Consider the following 20,181-nt stretch of genomic DNA (forward strand, 5'->3'; position numbering starts at 1 on the left):
AACAACAAGACAAATTTCATGATCCCCAAATCTATAGTATGATACGTATCAGCACAGACAGACAACTTCCATTTCCCTATAACACCCTCAGAATAACAACACATCTAGACGGCAAACAAGAGGAAACAGTGGAGTTTATGCATGGCTTCCATTGTTGACATTGATTAACTGCCATGTCTTTTGCACTGATCAATGAGCAGGCAATGTCTAGTAACTACAATGTGGTCACGTTATATTTCCAAACATTATAAGCTGAGGAGGGTTGCCTGAATGCTTCATCAAGTAATTGACAGTGAACAATAGATTGTGGCATGCAGGGGTGGACACAGACGTTGTAAACAATCAGGGCTCAACCCAAGCTATAGGGGATCCGGGGAATATTTTTTTCCCATTTACAGCAGCTACTTGCACTATTTTTCAAGCCATTTGAAAAAAAAATTCCGTCCATCATTTGGGAGAAACATGCTAATTGCCAAGGAAAAAAGTTATCCTGAGCTTACATCCTATTTTGTATGTTCTCCAACTGTCTTCATCATTCTGAAACCATAACACAACAAATGTTGGATGACTCCTGCCACCTAAAAGGAGGCAAATATGCCTGATGTTACTATGTTTAAGTTACATAACATACAAAGCTAGGGTAGGAATTTGGCATAAACAGCATTACTAATCTTGAAACCTATTTTCAACCTATTTAGAGTTCACAGAATTACAGATTAGCTGATAAATTTGCTACAATTGAATCCATGCCATAATAATCTGGGCTGCTCTTGCAAATCAGGGATCCCCAACAATGTAAATGTGGTCTTTATTACAAAAGAACATTTACTGAATTATATAAGATTTATTTAGGGAATAGCATAGCAGTAGTAGTAGTATTAGTAGTAGTAGTAGTAATAGTATAGAACAACCCCCATGACAAAGTTAAGGCAAACAAAGATGGCAATATTTCCCCAGTAATGGGACTTTTGCTCTATTCATTTGCTGATCCAGTCAGAGAGACTGAGGGGAAATGACAAAAAGTTGAAGGTATTTTAAAAATCGAAAAGATTCGAGGCTTTTGAGAAAATATTTGGGGCTGGAGCCTTTAAAATGGGAGATGCCTTGTCAGTTTGTTGTAAGGTATTTGGTCTTGAAATGTGAAATTATGAGAAGAAAGGTCCTGAACTGGGACAAACACAAAGATCTGCTTTTTATCAAGTACTTTTTGTCCACAATTTGAGTGCTTAATGTTTTAAAAGAAGTTAAACAAATCTGCATAATGAACATTTCAACTTCTTTTTAAGTGTTTAATGTAGTTTAGTTTTTTTTAATAAAGTTTTTTCTTTATTCTAATGCATCTATCTGCCTTTACATTTCAAGATACAGATACAAATTCTTGAAACAAGTTGATCTCTATCGGAAACTGGGTAACACGTATTTTTTTTTTTTTAAAATAAGGATATTAGAACTCAGATACAAACAGATATGATTTGATAAGGTAGAAATGTTTGCAGTGCAGCAACAGTGTGTGCATACTGTAGAGGCAAGCTCATATCCTCCTCCCTCTCTTACCAGTTTTTTTTTTCCTCTTCACATTACCTACTCAGGTCCATCCTTTCTCTGCGACAATGAACTCTTAACCTCTGACAGACACTCTCCGCATACAGTACAGATCTTTGCTGGGTTAAATACCAGATTCGCCACCACCTCCCCTTCGCAGTCCATCTCTAAACGCTACAGCACAATGCATGCTCTGTGAAAGGCAGGTGCAGACTAATTGAATGAGGGCTAGGTTGCCCTTCCTCCAAAGCAATTAACCGCTCTCCCAGGCTGGCTGATTGAGGCAGCCATGCATGGCCTGCCATAGCTGCCACTCCACTCCAACTGAGACAGAAGCTAGCTAACTTTCATTTCTAACCTCCCAACAACACCACCGCCACACACACACATCGTCGATACACCATCCCCCACCTCTTCCTCTGATTGATTAAAAACGTTAAAAAAACAACAGCATCACGGAGCGATGCAAAGGGAGGGGGTGATAGAGATTGAGAGATAGTGAGCAAAGACGGTCAATATTGATGTATTAGTATTATAGCTGTAGAATGATCCATTGCATGGTTGATGTTTAGCTATATTCTGTCCAAGCTGTGTCCCTAGAGATTTGATTTCTCCCTCATCCATTTGCAAATACAAATCAATTATAACATCAGTATGGGGTTTAAAGCAAGTAGTTTTTAACCTGAGCCACCAGATGGTTTGTTTACACAGAAACCATCTGAGAAGTCATCATTGGAAGCTGTTTGGAAAAGGGCAGGCACTTTCAAAAATACTTGGCAGGTGATTGGCTGAACGATCTGTCAATCAAACTCTTGCCAAAGCCAGTCGGGAGAAGAGCGAAAACATCTTTTCCATAAAGAAAAGCCTTCAGTGCCGTTCTTTGCTCTTCTTTCAATGAATAAAATACCAGTGGGCAACTCCGGGGTCTGAAAAGTGAAGCCAATGCGGAAGTGCCTTAAACTTGCATTATTTCTAATAGCCAGCAGGGGGCGACTCCTCTGGTTGCAAAAATAAGTCTGATTGTATAGAAGTATATGATAAAATGAACCTACTTCTCACTTGATTCATCACCTCAGTAAACACTGTAAACATTAGTTAATGGTCTCACTCGATAGTTTCAAGTCTAAAGTCAATACAGCATGATGTTCATTTAGTAAATGATGGTCCCATTTAAAGTAACATATACCATAAAGCAGGGTATGATTTAGGGCGTGGCTACCTTGTGATTGATAGATCGCTACCACGGTGTTGTTCGTCTTAAAACTTTAACCCTTTCACAGTGTGTTTTCAGTTCATGAGAGTTAATTGGAACCTTTTTGGTCACCTAATGTCTTATTCAGCATTCGGTTGTACTTAGCTCCACCCTCTCGTGTCAAAGCGGCAAAACCAATGGGTGACGTCATAGTGACTATATCCACTTGTTATATACAGTCTGTGGTTTCCCCCTGCTTCCAGCCTTTATATACAAATTAGCTTAGCATACATATCTAGTATAGCGATATGTGTGATATCGAGCCTCTCGTCTAATTCTTGGCCAGAAAGCAAAAAAAAAAGAATTGATAAAAAATAAATTGATATCACTATAAAAATCTTCGCATCAGTGCTTTGATACGCTTTAAATGTGTTAGTTGAATAATTTAAGTAAGTTTTACCATTCATATACAAGTCTTGGGCTGAATGTGCGACTTTAAATCTCAGCTGAGAAATCAGAATTTAATTTAACAGCTGTTTAATTGAATTGATATAGCCCTACATAAAACAATTTCCAACAGCGCAGTATGGATTTACAATGATGGGAAAATGTTGTGCTCATTACCACCTCTTCAACCTGGCATCTGTAACCAGATGTGAACATAAAGGAATCAATCAATGATGCTATACTGCCTGTACATGATGTGATTTGCATTGAAGTAAGTACATTGCGAGTGATCCAAGGGTCCTGTTGGAGACGTAGGGTATGAGTGAATGTGTGTGCTTGTTAGAACCACAGTGACACTGTCAGCTATTAGAGCATCCAAGCACCCATCTGCCTTTTTCAACCAATTAAACATCCCTGGTTTCATGTGTGTGTGTGCATGTTTGTGTGTTTTTGTCTGCCATCGCCTTTCTTTGTTTTTCATCTCTCTCTGAAGCGCTGCAGATTTATTAAGGACAGGACAAGACCAGTGATGACAGTTCCTTTCATGTCCTCAGGGAAGATACAATAAGCCTGCTGCGTCTCTCTCGTCTTCCTGTGGCTCTGTCTCCTTGTACTGCCTATTACTGTCAAGGTTCAGTGTCTGCACTGTCAACTTTCTGTGTTTATTGCCTTCTTTTTGCTCTCCAGTGGCATTTCTCTTGACTTTTCACTCCATCTCTGAATACCTTTATCTATTTATTTTTCCCTTCCATTTGTACTATTTTCTGATGGCCATGCTCCTATATTCTGTCTCCTTTAAATGAAGGCCCTTCTGCCCTCCGCCGCCAGGTCACGGTTACTGTTCGTGCGGACGCTGCATCTGCGAGGAGGGCTGGTTCGGAAAGCGGTGCCAGTTCGCGAGGTCTTGTGACATGACCGAGGTTCAGAGCAAGGAGGTTTGTGAGACTTCCGACGGAGTCATGTGCAGTGGAAAAGGTGAGCGAAATGTTTTGCAATACTGCTAGGTAGAAGGTTCCATAAAAGTCCCTTTTTTGGCAGTGGTGGAAGAAATATTCAGATCCTTCACTTAGTACTAAGTAAAAATAGCAATACCACATGAAGGAAATGTTCAGTTAGGCCTACAAGTAAGAGTCCTGCATTGAACATGTTAGTGTTATTAGCTAAATGTATTAAACATACTCATAATGCAGACAAATGCCTCCTATTATATTATTACTAGGGCTGTCAAAGTTAACGCTATAATAACGCATTAACGTAAGTTTGTTTTAACGCCACTACTTTCTTAAACGCATTAACGCAACTTGTAATTCTTAGGTTGTAGCAGGCTCAGTTTTAAAGGTAGAGAGATAAGAATCCATTGGTACCAACCATTATACACTAACTTGTCGGGAAGGAGACTAAATAACGCTCCAAAGTGAACTCCAAGCTAAATTTTGGCGAGGAAAAACTGCCATTTTCAAAGGGGTCCCTTGACCTCTAACCTCAAGATATGTGAATGAAAATGGGTTCTATGGGTACCCACGAGTCTCCCCTTTACAGACATGCCCACTTTATGATAATCACATGCAGTTGGGGGCAAGTCATAGTCAAGTCAGCACACTAACAGCTGTTGTTGCCTGTTGGGCTTGAGTTTGCCATGTTATGATTTGAGCATATTTTTTATGCTAAATGCAGTACCTGTGAGGGTTTCTGGACAAAATTTCTCATTGTTTTGTGTTGTTAATTGATTTCCAATAATAAATATATACATACATTTGCATAAAGCAAGCATATTTGCCCACTCCCATGTTGATAAGAGTATTAAATACTTGACAAATCTCCCTTTAAGGTGCATTTTGAACAGATAAAAAATGTGCGATTAATTTGCGATAATCACGATTAACTGTGGACAACCATGCGCTTAATCATGATTGAATATTTAAATCGATTGACAGCCTTAATAATTACATATTATATGGGATTATGATTACGATGCTTACGATGTAAGTACTGCTGGAGCTAATTTGAGCCATTTCATATACTGTTGGGTAGTTTAATCTATAACGATGCATCGCATTTTATAAGATTGTCATATGGTTGTGTAAAATCTTAATCTACAAAGTAACTAAAGCTGTAAAATAACTATAGTGGAGTAAAAAGTTCAGTATTTAGGGTTGAGACTATTAGTGTAAAGTAGCATGAAATGGAAACATTCAAGTACAAGGTACCTCAAATTTGTACTGAAGTACAGTACATGAGTGAAGTTACTACCACTGCCTTTTGGGTAAAGTGTTTGGCTCCACACTTGCACATATGCAGTATATACACACACAGAATTTACATATTGAAGAAATATGTAAATCCACAATCCAGATGTCATGGGTGAATTATGACACTCAAAACTGAAAGCTCTCTTTCAAAAAATGTTTAACATCTGTTGAGAGCCAATCATCTTCCTCTGAGATCTGAAATGAATGCTCCTCTGTACTCTGTAAGGCTGGAGAAATGTATATCCAGAGGCAAATTCTCAATGACATTTAAGACAGTCAAAGAGAAAAGTTAGAAGAAAGAGAACAGCGGTATAGGAAACAACATTAAGGCACTCTATTTATGGAAGCTGGCATTTTCTTTTTATGATTTATTTCGATGTGCTCTTCAGAGGTTTAATGTCTGTTTTTATGTCCTTTCTCTTGTCTGTAGCGTGTCACAAGTTGTCTTCTCCCTAAAGATCACAGAAAATGAGCAATTTCTTGAACGTACCCCTTCTCATTACCTCCTCTGGTGTAATTCAGCTCTTTCAGCATCTTAAAGGAATATTTCTCCCACAAAATGACCATTTGTATGTCAAGTACTCAACCCATGTCAGCTTGATTCTTGAAGAAAACTTTGTTTTTGTTGCATGCTTCCACGGTGAACAGAGAATCAAAAAACGAAGAAAAGACTTGATGAATTGATGTAAATGGAGGCAAGGTTTTAACAACAGCAAAACTATATCAAAACATCCGTTTAAAAACTCTCACACAGCTCATGCAGTATAATCCAAGTCTGAGTTATCCATTCATATGCTCACTACTTCCCACTCTGCCGGAAGTGTTTTAAATAGTAAGGTTGTAGTGAAGATGCCTTTTAGGGAAGTACTGAGCATACGACTGGCTAAATGAGACTTGGGACAGTTTGTAAAAGAATGTTTTTATTAGTTTTTGTGTCATTAAACGCGGCCCCCATTTACTTCAATACATCAAGTCTTTTGTCCATTTTGTGATTCTCCGTTTGCCGTGGAGGCATACAAGAAAAACTAAGTTTTTTTCAAGCATTCATGGTAACATGTGGTGAGTAATTGATATACAAATGATCATTTTGTGGGTGAAGTATTCCTTTAACAAACTCTGATTACAATTATTGTCTCAAATCATGCTCAAAGTGTTTTGAACTACACACCAATATCTGTTCTTTATCATAAAGTTTGTTCATTATAATGCTTCTTTTCATACTTGACAAACAGGTCTCAGTTAATGTACAGTATTTACATTCTCTGAATCATTTCCCTTCTCCTGCACATACTCCACTTGTTTTCTGTGCTAATGACACAATAGGTTTAAATGTCACTATTTCAAAACTCTTTTGATCCCCACTGCAACTGAAACAGCAGGCCATTCACGTACAAAAAGCATTTGACGAAACAATCTCTACTAAAGGTCCTCTGTCTAGCTCAACCAAAAACATGATTCAATTATCATAAGCAGTTATACATACTGCATCTTTGTCTTGGCACTAATCTCACAAATTTACGAAACGGCTCAATCAAAAACTCTATATCTGCAGCACAATCTAACTCTAACTGGCTCTGATATGCAGTCAGACTTTCTACATTAAAATGTTATACCAAGTAATTAAACTGATAGCAATGATTTTTAACAGATTTTACAAGATTAGTATAAAAATTTCCATTCTGAACCCACAAGTGTGTTGCTCTGTCTCAGGTTAATACCATGTTCTTTCATCATTCAAGTAATAATCTAGCCCAGATTTATTTAAGCTTCCTTTTTGTTGTAATAAGGGCTGTCAAAGTTAATGCCATATGAGCACATCAAGTCAAATTCGTTTTTATAGCCACTAATTTCTCTAACGCATTAATACCACTTCTGACTTTTAGGTTGTAGCGGGTTAAATTTTAAAGCTAGAAGAAATACTGAATGAAACTAGAAAACCTAAGACATCCATTGGTACCAATCATGTCATAATAGCTTATCGCGAAGGAGACTAATTAACGCTCCAAACTAAGGGGTCCCTTGACCTCTGACCTCAAGATATGTGAATGAATGAATGAGTTTGCCATCAGACAGCCTCCTGTAGGACTGAGCATATAACAGATTAGTTGATTGATAGGGAACTACTTAACAAAAATGTTCTCATAAATGAATTGTTCGCATCATGTGTCATGCATAAAAGGCCAAACAAATGTGACCATTTTCTGCTTTTCTCTGTTTCATTTCATTGTTAACTGAACATCCTTTGGTTTGGAACTGTTAAAGGAACAGTCTGTAACATTTGAGGGGGATCTATTAGCATAAAATGGAATATAATATTAATAAGCCTGTTTTCTTTTGTGTATAATCACCTGAAATTAAGAATCATTGTGTTTTTGTTACCTTAGAATGAGCTGTTTATATCTACATACAGAGCGGGTCCTCTCCACGGAGCCAGCCGCCATGTTCCAACAGTAGCCCACAGTGGACAAACCAAACACTGGCTCTAGATGGGGACATTCGCGTTTTCACGTCGGCCACCTTAGTTCTCCTACACGCTTGGCACACGGGAGAAGTTTCAGTTGGTTGCAATCTGCAACCTCACCACTAGATGCTGCCAGATCCTACACACTGCACCTTTAATGTAACAAAACAAACAATCTGAAGGTGTCCCCTTTTGGACATTTTTCCCTATTTTCTGACATGTTGTCTACTAACTACGAATAAGTTAATCGAAAACAAAATTACCAGGTTAATTGATAACAGAATAATAATTAGTTGCAACCCCATGTACTGTAGCTACCTGACAACTTTATCCTATACATTTCTAATGAGATTCAGCACAGTGTCACTACATAGTATGTATCATTAGGTGGCAAATGACGCCACACAACAGGATTCCTTCTCTGCTGCTCAGCGTTGAATCCACAGATATAGACGGACTGCAGTGGGTCCGGCCCTGCAGAGCAGAGCACGGTGTGAAAATGAAGATGAGCATGTTCATTCTCCTCGCTCCACTACATTCAGACACCAGAACAATCTTCCCCTCAGCTCCTTCTCTGCCTCCACCTCTCATAGTGGCTTCCTGTAACTCGGCATGTGTTGATAGAAATTGGGGAGATTGAAAACATAGTTGCTAGACCTCTGGGTGTGAGCTTTTGGGGGGAAAAAACTGAAGCAGACAGCAGTAGATTTGTTTCCCTCTACCAATCCTTAATACCTTATTATCCTGCTGCTGCCCTTGAGAGAGAGAGAGAGAGAGGAACAGACCCTGATGGGGAAGAGAGGAAGTTTAAAGTGTGGGTGGATTGGTTTCCTGGTGGCAAAAGTATATTAGTAGCTGTTTCCTCAGGGAACATCTCATATCCACTCAGCCCAGCACTATTAATCTTCTGTGTAAAATAAAGAATTTGCAGGAAATAATACAAACAGCATTTATAAAACACACAAACAGTAAAGGGAATGGTGTTAAAAAGAAAAACAACATATACACCATCAAAATGTTACTCAGCTTGGATCAGGAAAGTGCGATGTTAATTAACAATGTGTGTGTGCGTGTTGCAGGTTCCTGTCACTGTGGCCAATGTATCTGCTCTCCTCAAGACTCCTGGGTGTCTGGAGAGTACTGCGAGTGTGACGACCGAGAGTGTGACAAACATGACGGCCTCATCTGCACAGGTAGGATACACACACACACTAGAGGCCTTTATGGGTCCAAAAATGTTGGACCAGAACCAAAACAGAATCATGGAAAAGCCACCAAAGGTGACCCGAACATAGTCAGACCCGAGACCAGAGGATAATAAGATCCAATCCAAAATGCAATTGACCCGGACTGACCCTAGCAGAGTGAGGACACCAGCACCTCAGCAGCATCAGTTAACAAGCAACCCCAGTTGAAAACAACAACACTATAACGAGAATGTCCGAAGAACAAATATGGAGTTACAGAAACTAATTCCAAGAATAATTTGTTTGTACCTGTCAAACACTAATTGAAAGTTCTATTTCCATCTCCTGCTCTCTCCTCCTACATTTCAGACTGAAATATTCAACTTGTATCTCCACAACATTTACTAGACATCTGTAGATACTGCTGTAGTTGCTTTTCACATAAAACATGCTATCAATTTATAAAATAAGATGAATTGTTACAAATTAAGCGACCCAGCAGTGACGCAACTAAAGCTAGAAGTGCACTCGGAGAGCGCAGACCTCCGCCAAGGCAGGTTTCATGTGCGTCGTTTGTCTGCGCATGTCTTAAAGTCTGTGGTGTAAATGCACAGGCTGAGCAGAGTTATTAAAAAAACATTCCCGAAGCCAGATCATGATCCGGATCGCCACCAAAATCGGATGGATTGTTCATTGTGCCATACCCCACCACTCCAAAAAAATTCATTCAAATCCAACGTAGACTTTTGGAGTAATCCTCCAAACGGACAAACCAACAAACCAACTTACATTTTTATGTATAAATAGTATTGATCCAATAATATAATAATATAAAACTGACAAGGGCCATTCTGTATTATGTACTTTTACTGTATATAGTTAGATACAGAAGTACATTCTGTTACTAATGTACCTTTACTTAAAGGTACTAAATGCGAGATTGGGAGCATTTTCATTGCCTCCGCACGGCTCTCAACATGGCGACAGCTGAGCAGGTGGCTCTCAGCTAACGGTGCTAACAGAGCTAACAGTGGAAACCACGGCAACAGTGTTGACAGAGATAACAGTGTTTACCTGAGGGGGAACCGGAAAGAGGGTGCTTTGCTTCTGCGACAACGCCGTTGGTCAGGATATTGTTATCAGCTTTATCCACCAAATGAGAACAGTGCAGAGGAAGCCCCCAGGAAGATATTTCTGAAAACACTTGAGGCAAGAAATAGGCATTACAGCAACAGGATATTGATTCATATTTGATAAGCGCTCCCTAGTTTGACTGTTTTATCGGAGTTCGCGAGTGACTGACAGCTGCCTCCGTTGAATGAACAGCCAATAGAAACGCTCTCTCTCTGAAATGACCTGTGATTGGCCAAAGATTTTTTAAAGCCTGAAAACAGAGCCATGAGGAGGTGCAGAAGTCTAGTTATCTCTCAGAACACTTGACTTACAATATGCTGAAAGGTTATTATGGAATTTTTGCCCAATGATGCCAAAAAATCAGCCTACTTAAACTTCAAGTAAATTATATAAATACTTATTTCCACCACAGTTTAATAGCATACTTATTTACACAGGTTACTGATTTCATAGGCTCGAATCCACTCGTTTACATATTGACAAACAGACTTGAGACTTTTGGCAGTATAATAAGACCCGACCCAATCTGATTACCAAGTATAATTTGGAGCCGGACCGACTCAGCTTCCCAATTGGTTCTTGATTCCAGAGAACTGAGTGGGCCTATGACACACACACACACACACACCATTGTATCTGTAGATTCTGTATCAATCCCACTAACGTGAACGGCTATGGTTGTGAGTCAGAGAAGAGAAAAATGAATTGTGACGAGACAAACCTATGTACTACACACGCACGAACACAAGCACTTTCTCTCTCTATATAGCCGTTTATCCACAGGAGCCGTCTTCTCCCCACTGGTAACGGAGTTCTCAGTACATGTTTATAATTATTTTTGCCCCGGGGCCTGTCAAAATCTGGACAGCTGTTCAGAAGTGTTTCTCATCATTACTCCATGACTCCAAATGTCAGCCTTAATGTCATTCAAATGAGCATCAGTGGCTCCAGATGCAGACAAGCGTTGCTTCATAATTGCGGAAAACTGGGAGGAAACAAAGAAAATGTGCGGCAGTGTCTGTTAAATGTTCCTGATGACCTTATTACTGACTGGAGTGTATATATACATGCGTGGAAATTAGCATATGCATGAGAACCATTATAATGCCATGGTGTTATACATAAAAAGTCTTGAATATGCAGGTAAAAGTAGTCACTGCTTCACCAGGTATAGCAGTGATGGAGTCATTTTTCTTCCATGTAAATGACACAAAAATTTGTTCGGCAAGTTTGCAGACAAATTACTCTGCAACTGGAAGATTTCATGGACCCTTAAAGCCGTACAACTGATGAGTGATGTGGAAAATTCAGAGTATTAGGAATGCTTGCTGGTTAATTTCATGCACTGGATATGACAATTTCAGCAACTTTTTCAGGAAAGGGACACAAAGGACTGTTTGTCTGTCTGCAGCGGTGTAACAACAAACTAATTACAACATTTTGTCAACATGCAACACATTTAATTGTGTTTATCAGGTTCACCAATTAGGTTTTTTTTCCATCAGATCTATTACAATAACCTGAAAGGTTTTAGTGTGTCTGTTGGTTTGAGTGAACTACCATTTAAACCGAGCATTGTTCCCACTCCAATCAGAATATGGGTGGTCCAATTAATAAATCATTGATTTTGCTTTTAAAACATCAAAACCGACAATGAATTCCCTACTAACAAGTATTCTAAGCATGATATATATCTTATTTCTCTGTGCCATAGAGATCCATTGTTATCAAAAACATATAAGCGAGCCACACCGCTGGCATGTTTCTTCATCACCATGAACACACAAACACAAACACACACGCACACACCTGGTAGTGTAAACAGTGACGAAAGAAGTATTTATATGTTTTACCTAAGTAAAAATAGCATGTAATTTAAATGTAATAACATGTAAACAGACTCCTGCATTCAAAATATACAAAAGTAAAGAAGTATTAACAGCAAAATGTACCATAGCTGCCAAAACATGAAGTGGACTTAAAAGTACAACATTTCCTTCTGAAATATAGTGGAAGTAGTGGTGAAATGTAACTTAGTACATTTACTCAAGTACTGTACTTAAGTACAATTTTGAGGTACTTTACTTGAGTATTTCCAATTCATGCAGCTTTATACTTCTACTTCACTACATTTGGAGGTAAATATTGAATTTTTTACTCCACTACATTTATTTGATAAAATTAGTTACTTAACAGATTCAGATTATTAATACAAAATAGAAATCAACGAATAGATTATGATGTATTATTAAGGATTAAGCTACATGGCAGCATTGCAATTAACCCCACCTGTACCAGCTGGAACATTAGTGGTACTAATTAATTGTATTAATAGTGATGCAAAATGAATCCATCAATACTTAATATCATACAATCCAGTAATACAACATGATTTTTTTATGAAATGAGTCATTCTGCATAATGAGTACTTTTGGTACTTTAAGTATATATTTTGATACTAATTACAGCCGTCAAATTTAACGCGAATTTGTTTTAACAAATTTAAAATGTTTCTAACACATTAACGCAATCAATTAACGCGATCTTTCAGAGGTTCTATTGGGCTCAGTTTTAAAGCTACTGGCATCATATGAAACTAGACAAGATAAGGAATCCATTGGTACCACCCATGTCATACTAGCATGTCACAAAGGAGGCTAAATAACGCTCCAAACTTGCGCTCAATTTTGGAGAGGAAAAACTGGCATGGCCATTCTCAAAGGGGTATCTTGACCTCTGACCTCAAGATATGTGAATGAAAAGGGGTTCTGTGGGTACCAACGAGTCTCCCCTTTACAGACATGTAAATCACTTTATGATAATCACATGCAGTTTAAGGCAAGTCATAGTCAAATCAGCACACTGACACACTGACTGCTGTTGTTGCCTGTTGGGCTTCAGTTTGCCATGTTATGATTTGAGCATATTGTTTTGATGCTAAATGCAGTACCTGTGAAGGTTTCTGGACAATATTTGTCATTGTTTTGTGTTGTTAATTGATTTCCAATAATAAATATATACATACATTTGCATGAAGCAGCATATTTGTCCACTCCCATGTTGATAAGAGTATTAAATACTTGAAAAATCTCCCTTTAAGGTACATTTTGAAGAGATAAAAATGTGCTATTAATTTGCGATTAATCATGGACAATCATGTGATTAAATATTTTAATTGATTGACAGTCCTAATGCTAATACTTGAATACTTTAGTGGGATTTAAAATGCATGATTTTTACTAGTAACAGAGTATTTACACTCTGGTATAACTACTTTTACTTAAGTGAAAGATCAAAGTTGTTCTTTCACCACTGAGTGGGAGGTATAAAGTTGCGTAAAACTGAAATATTCAAGTAAAGGATAGGTACCATAACATTGTATTTAAGTACAGTACTTGAGTAATTGTACTTAGTTACATTCCAAAACTGGACATAAATGAGCTTTCCAGAGTTAAGTTCTGAGAGACAGAATAAGGCTTTGTTGGTTTTGGTCTTTTCATGGGATTTACTGACAATAAAAAGAATAAATAGAGTAAGGTCAGCCTTATCCTTTAATGAGAAGGAGGTCTGTCTAGTCTGCACCCTGGATTCAGCAGATCAACAAGCAGCTTACCTCACTTTTATTGCTCTTCTTTTCCTCACCTACTTACCCATCTCTGCTGCTTTCTGGGTTTTTTTCACATTACTTTCATCCAGTTTTTTTTGTCCATCACCCTTTTCCCTCCTCGGACTCCTCCCTCCTCTCCCACTGTGATATTTTGCAGAGGATATGTCTTTTCAGCATGCGTGACAGACAGGAGGCCAGCAGGAGTCCTCCTTTTAATCTCAGCATCCTCTGTCTGACAGCTCAGGCATCTTGTGGAGAGTTTGGGGCTACAGGATTATAACACATTCAGAGCAGGGTGTTATCCTTTATTCCTAAATATAAAAAAAAAAATCCTCATACATAAATTAAAGTTTAGTAGGTTGTTTGTCCGTGCATCCTAAAACGTAATATATGATAGTACTGCTGATCTAGCTCCACTCTTGGTTGGTCAGTTGAGGCCACTTGAACTACTTAGTTAAGGTTAGTGAACGATGGTAGGAGATGGGACATAAAGTCAAGTCTCTTGTGTTGAAATTAGCTGTAGGAGACTCCTCAATCCACCCCAAATTCCTACTTGCGACTTCTAACAACAATATTTCTTCCTTTGCTACTAAAACATGGGTTGCTGCAAGCATTTTTTTCTGTAGAGGACAGTCTATAATTTATATCTAAAGTAAGGCTGTCAATCGATTACAATATTTAATCGTGATTAATTGCAAATTAATCACACCTTTTTAATCTGTTCAAAATGTACCTTAAAGGGAGATTTGTCAAGTATTTAATACTCTTATCAACATGGAAGTGGGCAAATATGCTTGCTTTATGCAAATGTATGTATATATGTATTATTGGAAATCAATTAACAACACAAAACAATGACAAATATTGTCCAGAAACCCTCACAGGTACTGCATTTAGCATAAAACAATATGCTCAAATCATAACATGGCAAACTGCAGCCCAACAGGCAACAACAGCTGTCAGTGTGTCAGTGTGCTGACTTGACTATGACTTGCCCCCAAACTGCATGTGATTATCATAAAGTGGGCATGTCTGTAAAGAGGAGACTCGTCGGTACCCACAGAACCCATTTTCATTCACATATCTTGAGGTCAGAGGTCAAGGGACCCCTTTGAAAATGGCCATGACAGTTTTTCCACGCCAAACTTTACGGTAAGTTTGGAGTGTCATTTAGCCTCTTTTGCAAGCTACTATAACGTGGTTGGTACCAATGGATTAATTCGTTTTTTTTTTGTTTCATATGATGCCATTGTCTTCACTCTAGCTTTAAAACTGAGCCCGGTACAACATCCAGAAGATCGATTACATCAATACGTTAAAGAAATTAGTGGCCTTAAAACGAATTTGCGCTAACTGTTAATATCGCGTTAACTTTGGCATCCCTAATATAAAGTATAAAAGCTTTTATCTCTTAACTTTTCTCTTCTGCTGTGTGGAATAAACCACTAACTGTCCTGAGCAGTGAAGTCATCCTCCCTCCCCCAGCAGAGAGCTGCACCCACAGGGAGGCAGGGTGTGAAAAGAGGAACCTTGTTAAAGGTCAGGCATGATGGCACAGCTCTTAATTCACAGCTTTTCTTCTCACAGGGAATGGGCTGTGCAATTGCGGCAACTGTGAGTGCTGGGACGGCTGGACGGGGAACGCTTGCGAAATCTGGCTGGGAGCCGAGTACTGAGGTGGAGAGGACACTGGTGTTAGAAGACAAGAGAGGCCTGGCTGCCCGGAGCGACCAGGAGCACCGCTGATTGTCATACTCACGACCAGGCTGGTAAAATCCCCTCGGCCAGGAAAACCCACGGGAGGATTGGACAAGACAAAACTAAACATGGATGTAATTCTGCATATCACTAACAGCATTCATTCTTTTATTGTACTGGTTACAAGTGATTGAAAACATATTACAATGTAAACATTTGTTTCCAAAACAGCTTTTTGTATAATTTCTTTTTATAATGTAGGAATGCTTATCCAGATGGCTACACATAATAGGATGCAGGTACATGACAAATCCAAATGTTGGAATGGGAAGAATTATTAAAAGTGACAAAACAGATCTACATTATCATCCGCAGTATCCAAATACAGCGGGTGATAATGTAGTTCATCATGTACATCTGTTTTTTGACTGGTACAGAGCGCTATGTTGTTTCACAATCGGACGGAAAGTTCACTCGAAAGCTCGAGGCAGAAGTTACTGTTTGAGGTTTTTATTTGTTTTTAATAATAAAACATTAAATGTGCCGCATGACACAACATTTTGCATGGAAAACAATGCGAAGACCTTAATCATACATGGTTACAAATTTGTTATAACATGACATAACTCCAATGGGCATACTTGCAATGGTATATATATTTTTTTTTTGTTGAAAATAAATCATTTTTAATAGTGCCTATTCTTCTCCAGCGGGAAATCAAACCAAGCCGTCAAAAGCCACGCTGTACCCGAAGGTACCGCCGTGGACGTTTTCTCACTCAAACACATAACTAGTGACGAGGTTAAATCCTAAAGTGGAGGAAACAAAGAGAGGGCATACATAGTTCAGTTGTGGCATGCTGAATGTCCATGTCACTTCCAAAAGGGTGGCATCAGGGGATGAGAGCTGCATTGACACAAGAGCTCAGTCACCACTTGAAAAGAGGACCGATAAGAAGTCACAAAGAAAATTTAATGTAAATTCTACTTTGGCCTTTTTTCATGCTTTTAAACTAGCCAACCCTCTCATCCGTTTTTCTTTGTCCCATCAAAAGAATGACAGGTGCAATAATATACTGCACACTATATTGCATTGAGTATGTTACTGACATTACAGTACACCTTTATATAAATATTTTTATTCAATATGTTGTATGTGTGTATACAACAAACACAAACTGTATAGTGTAGACAAACTCGTTGCATATATGTATGTAAAATTAGCGGTACATACCAACAGTTCTTGATAGACATAGCCTACTACATGCAGTTCATCAATGCCATCCTCTCCCCATGCAACAGATGGAGGACAATGTACGAAATAAGAGGTCGGAAAAAAACAGAAGCGACGAAGAAAACTAGAATATTCTTGTAACACATTTGAAGAGAAAGCAAAATGTGATAGGTATCAGGAGACGACATCACGCACGACCCGTATATACGAGAGAAAAGTAAGGACGAATCAAAAAAACAAATAAATAAAAATAAAATGGTTGGCTACAGAGATCCAAACAGAGATGTACATTTACACACCGGTCATTTACAAAAATAAAGTCAGCCCCGGAGGAGCCAGTTAATCTGGACTGCAGGGCCGGAGCAGCAGCCAGCCCAGCATGTAGAGTTTGTAAGAGTGGAGGATGATTGGCTGTAATGAGGACAGAACGTCGGCCCCAAATACAACTACAGTAGTTTCCAGCTCCTCTGTGTGTGTGCGTGTGTGTGCGTGTGTGTGTGTGTGTGTGTGTGTGTGTGTGTGTGTGGTACGCCATTTTTTATTAACAGCTTTGTACAGACAAATATTGAATTCAAACTAATGTGCTGTAATAAGAAATGATCATGTGTAATCCCAATAAAAATCATATTTACCAAATCAACTTGTTAATATAATTGCAGCACACAGCAGCAGCAACAATCTACTTAATATTATAAATCTTAAACTATTAGGATAAAAATCATTAAAAAGCAAGACAAAACGTTAGAAATGGATTGATCAGATTGATAAACTGCTAACAGTCATGATGAGAAATGCAAAAAACAGAAAGTGCAGCGGGGTTACCTTTCGGATTAGCTGTGAGTGTGCTGTAACCTACGACATGCCCGTTCCAACTCCCGCGCCGGACTTCAGTGCTCTTCAGCTTACAACAGAGTGATACCCATACCTTGTTTCCTTATAGAAAATGCATGCACGTGATTAATTCAAGGTATACGTACTTCTCTAAAATGACATCAGTCAAAGACCTTTGGGGGGGTCTGAGCGAGCGGAGCTCTTTCGGACAGAACAAAATGCTATCACAGTGAAAGCTTCGATGAGTTGAATCAGATTTTGTTTTTTCTTTTTCTCGTAAAGAATCAGTTCGTCCCAGGATGAAAAAAAGACTTTGGTCATTTCAGAATGAATACATCTGAGTGTGGCTTCTCAATGGATAATGCTACGTGTCCTCTACATGGATGTGTCGGGTGGGTGAGGCACCTTTAGCCCAGTGGGGACTGGGAAACCTGTTTTTGCATGCCGGGAATCAAGGGTCCAAACAGGCACGTGGATAGGCCAAGATGATCAGAACTGGACTCTGCATGCTGAGCTAGGAGACAAATCCTCTCAATAATAAGAACAATATCTAGTCATTTAAAAAGTTATGATTCATAATAGTCATTTTCCCTAAGTTTTATACAGTGAAAATGTTACAATATAAGCCATCTCTTGTATAACTGCTGCAAGAAGAGAGAACACAACATTAAACCTTGCCCATGCTTTAGTTTTGCTGAACCAAATAGGGATGCAGCCAGTGTAAATGTCGCCTACTGGTTTCTCAGCCATGTTGTTTTCTGGCTTTTTAGGTAGACGCTGCCGTAAGATGGCTGCCAGTGCTGCAGTTGTAGACCATCTGGGTCAAAGCCACAAGCCTTGCCTCGGAGTCCAACGAAGTCAGTGAGTGAGGGACGGAGGCCTACAAGGCCTAGAGATATTCCTAGAGCCCACGCTCGGAAATAAGATTAAAGAAAAATAGACTTCAGGTTTTTCTATTTACCAGAGAAGGCGGACTGAACCGCTGGTGGGACTTAAGATAGTGATATGTATACACCATTCCTTACAGCGCTCTCCCACCCACACACACATCTGTTTATAAACGCGTGTGTGCGGCGTGTGTTTGTATGTGTGTAGGGAGCTCCTCGCATTGATTGCAGTGGCGGTAATTAGCACTTCATCAACTATGATTGCAGGCGCTATCTGCCAGCCTCCAGTGTGTTTTTATCAGCTGTAAAAAGCAAAACCCCCCACAAACTTTGTGTGTCTGTAAGTGTGTGTGCATGTCGTGGGCAAGACAGACTTTTTTTTTTTTTTTATGTATATATATGTTTGTTTTTATGCCACATCTGTGTGAATGCGTTTCTTAGAAAATCACACAACCCCCTTGCAAAATGTTTTTATCTTTTCTAGGTTACTTGACAAAGAGAAAAGTGTGTTGACTAGAGATAGAAAGAGAGGGGAGAAGGGAACATACTCGTAAAAAATAGAGGACGACAGTCCAAATATTTACTCTATCTATACAGTCTCTATCCCAGAACATAGCTGGTGAACTGTGGTATAGAAAATAGATCTGAAGGTACACGGGCTCTGCTGCAACAGGGCGTTATAGAGAGGAGGGTTGGGGGGGAAAGGTTTCTTGAATGAACCGTCAGCAAGCAAAGTACCACGAGCGTGGTTGTGAAACATTAGTCACATGAACTCTCACAGTTTTCAGAGGAACCTAAAAGGCATTCCATGATCAGAGGTCCTCTTCCTCCCCCGTGCTGGAGAAACTCGGCCGCCTCGCAATCCGTGCGTCCATGTTGTGAGACAGCTGGAGAAAAGGGGAGGGTCCGAGGCGGAGAAAGTGGGAAGGAGGAGCGAGAGAAGAGAGGAAGGGTGGTTCGCCTGGATGTGGTCCACAGAAGGAAGAGGGTCTAGAGTCTAGTCGGGGAAAAGCCCTGCCTCCGTCACGTATCCCCCCTCAACCCCTACACCCTGTCCACACACAAACACACACACACACACACGCTGAGCACTGGTCAGGTGTGGCTATGTGGCGGGCTTGTCGGGCTTGCTTACAGGTTTACCTCCGTTCATCACTGCCGGCTCAGTTGTGCTTTTACTGGGAGGTACTGCCGCCTTGGGCACCGTCTCACCAACATCATGCAACGATGGCTCTCTGTACATGGCGACTGGAAGGAGCAGACGATGAGGAAAGGAAGCAGAGAGAAAAGAGAGAAGCCGTTAGCGAGGAACCTCTTTCCTGCACTTTTGAGTTTACCTGTCTAAATCGATTTAAGGAGCGTCTATCCCCTAACAATACTTGCTGTTGTGTACTTTTTCAAAAGGTTGTTATACAGAGAAATTTATAGATTGATAAAAAGCTGATATTTTTTTTGCCTGTGGGCTTCACGCTACCATCCTGACCTGCTTCTGTCTCCATCAGGGCTGATGCTGAATCTAAGCAAATGCTTTTCACGAAAAAAACAGCGAAAAGTGTCTCATTATCCTCCACTTTACTGCCACTAGACTACAGCTGCCTTGACAGGACACTTCAACTTGATTCCATGTTTAAATGACGGGAAGCAATCAGGCTGGTAGCTGACGAGAGTGATGCTGGCATCTGCCGGACTATCAACATTTCATACTGCACTTAC

At 39.5% G+C, this 20,181-nt stretch overlaps 2 protein-coding genes across 6 annotated transcripts in view; one reads left to right on the forward strand and one right to left on the reverse strand.

Moving 5' to 3' along the window:
• Nucleotides 1–16,212, forward strand: part of itgbl1 (integrin, beta-like 1) — a 61,480-nt gene extending 45,268 nt beyond the window's left edge. Inside the window, exons 9-11 of one of the 2 annotated variants that reach the window (XM_037789489.1) lie at nucleotides 4,010–4,156; nucleotides 8,971–9,084; nucleotides 15,407–16,212. In XM_037789489.1, coding sequence (XP_037645417.1) covers nucleotides 4,010–4,156; nucleotides 8,971–9,084; nucleotides 15,407–15,495 — 350 coding nt within the window. In that variant the 3' untranslated portion in view covers nucleotides 15,496–16,212. Of the gene's footprint in view, nucleotides 1–3,986; nucleotides 4,157–8,970; nucleotides 9,085–15,406 lie in introns of those variants that run through there. The other variant, XR_005209520.1, reaches the window with a different exon arrangement.
• The window catches only part of fgf14 (fibroblast growth factor 14), a 133,011-nt gene continuing 128,841 nt past the window's right edge, over nucleotides 16,012–20,181 (reverse strand). For all 4 annotated transcript variants that reach the window (XM_037789490.1, XM_037789492.1, XM_037789491.1 and 1 more), the window contains exon 5: nucleotides 16,012–19,716. In XM_037789490.1, the coding sequence (XP_037645418.1) occupies nucleotides 19,574–19,716 (143 nt within the window). In that variant the 3' untranslated portion in view covers nucleotides 16,012–19,573. The remainder of the gene's footprint in view (nucleotides 19,717–20,181) is intronic.

Source organism: Sebastes umbrosus, chromosome 13 (assembly GCF_015220745.1).
Source record: "Sebastes umbrosus isolate fSebUmb1 chromosome 13, fSebUmb1.pri, whole genome shotgun sequence".
Classification (NCBI taxonomy): domain Eukaryota; kingdom Metazoa; phylum Chordata; class Actinopteri; order Perciformes; family Sebastidae; genus Sebastes; species Sebastes umbrosus.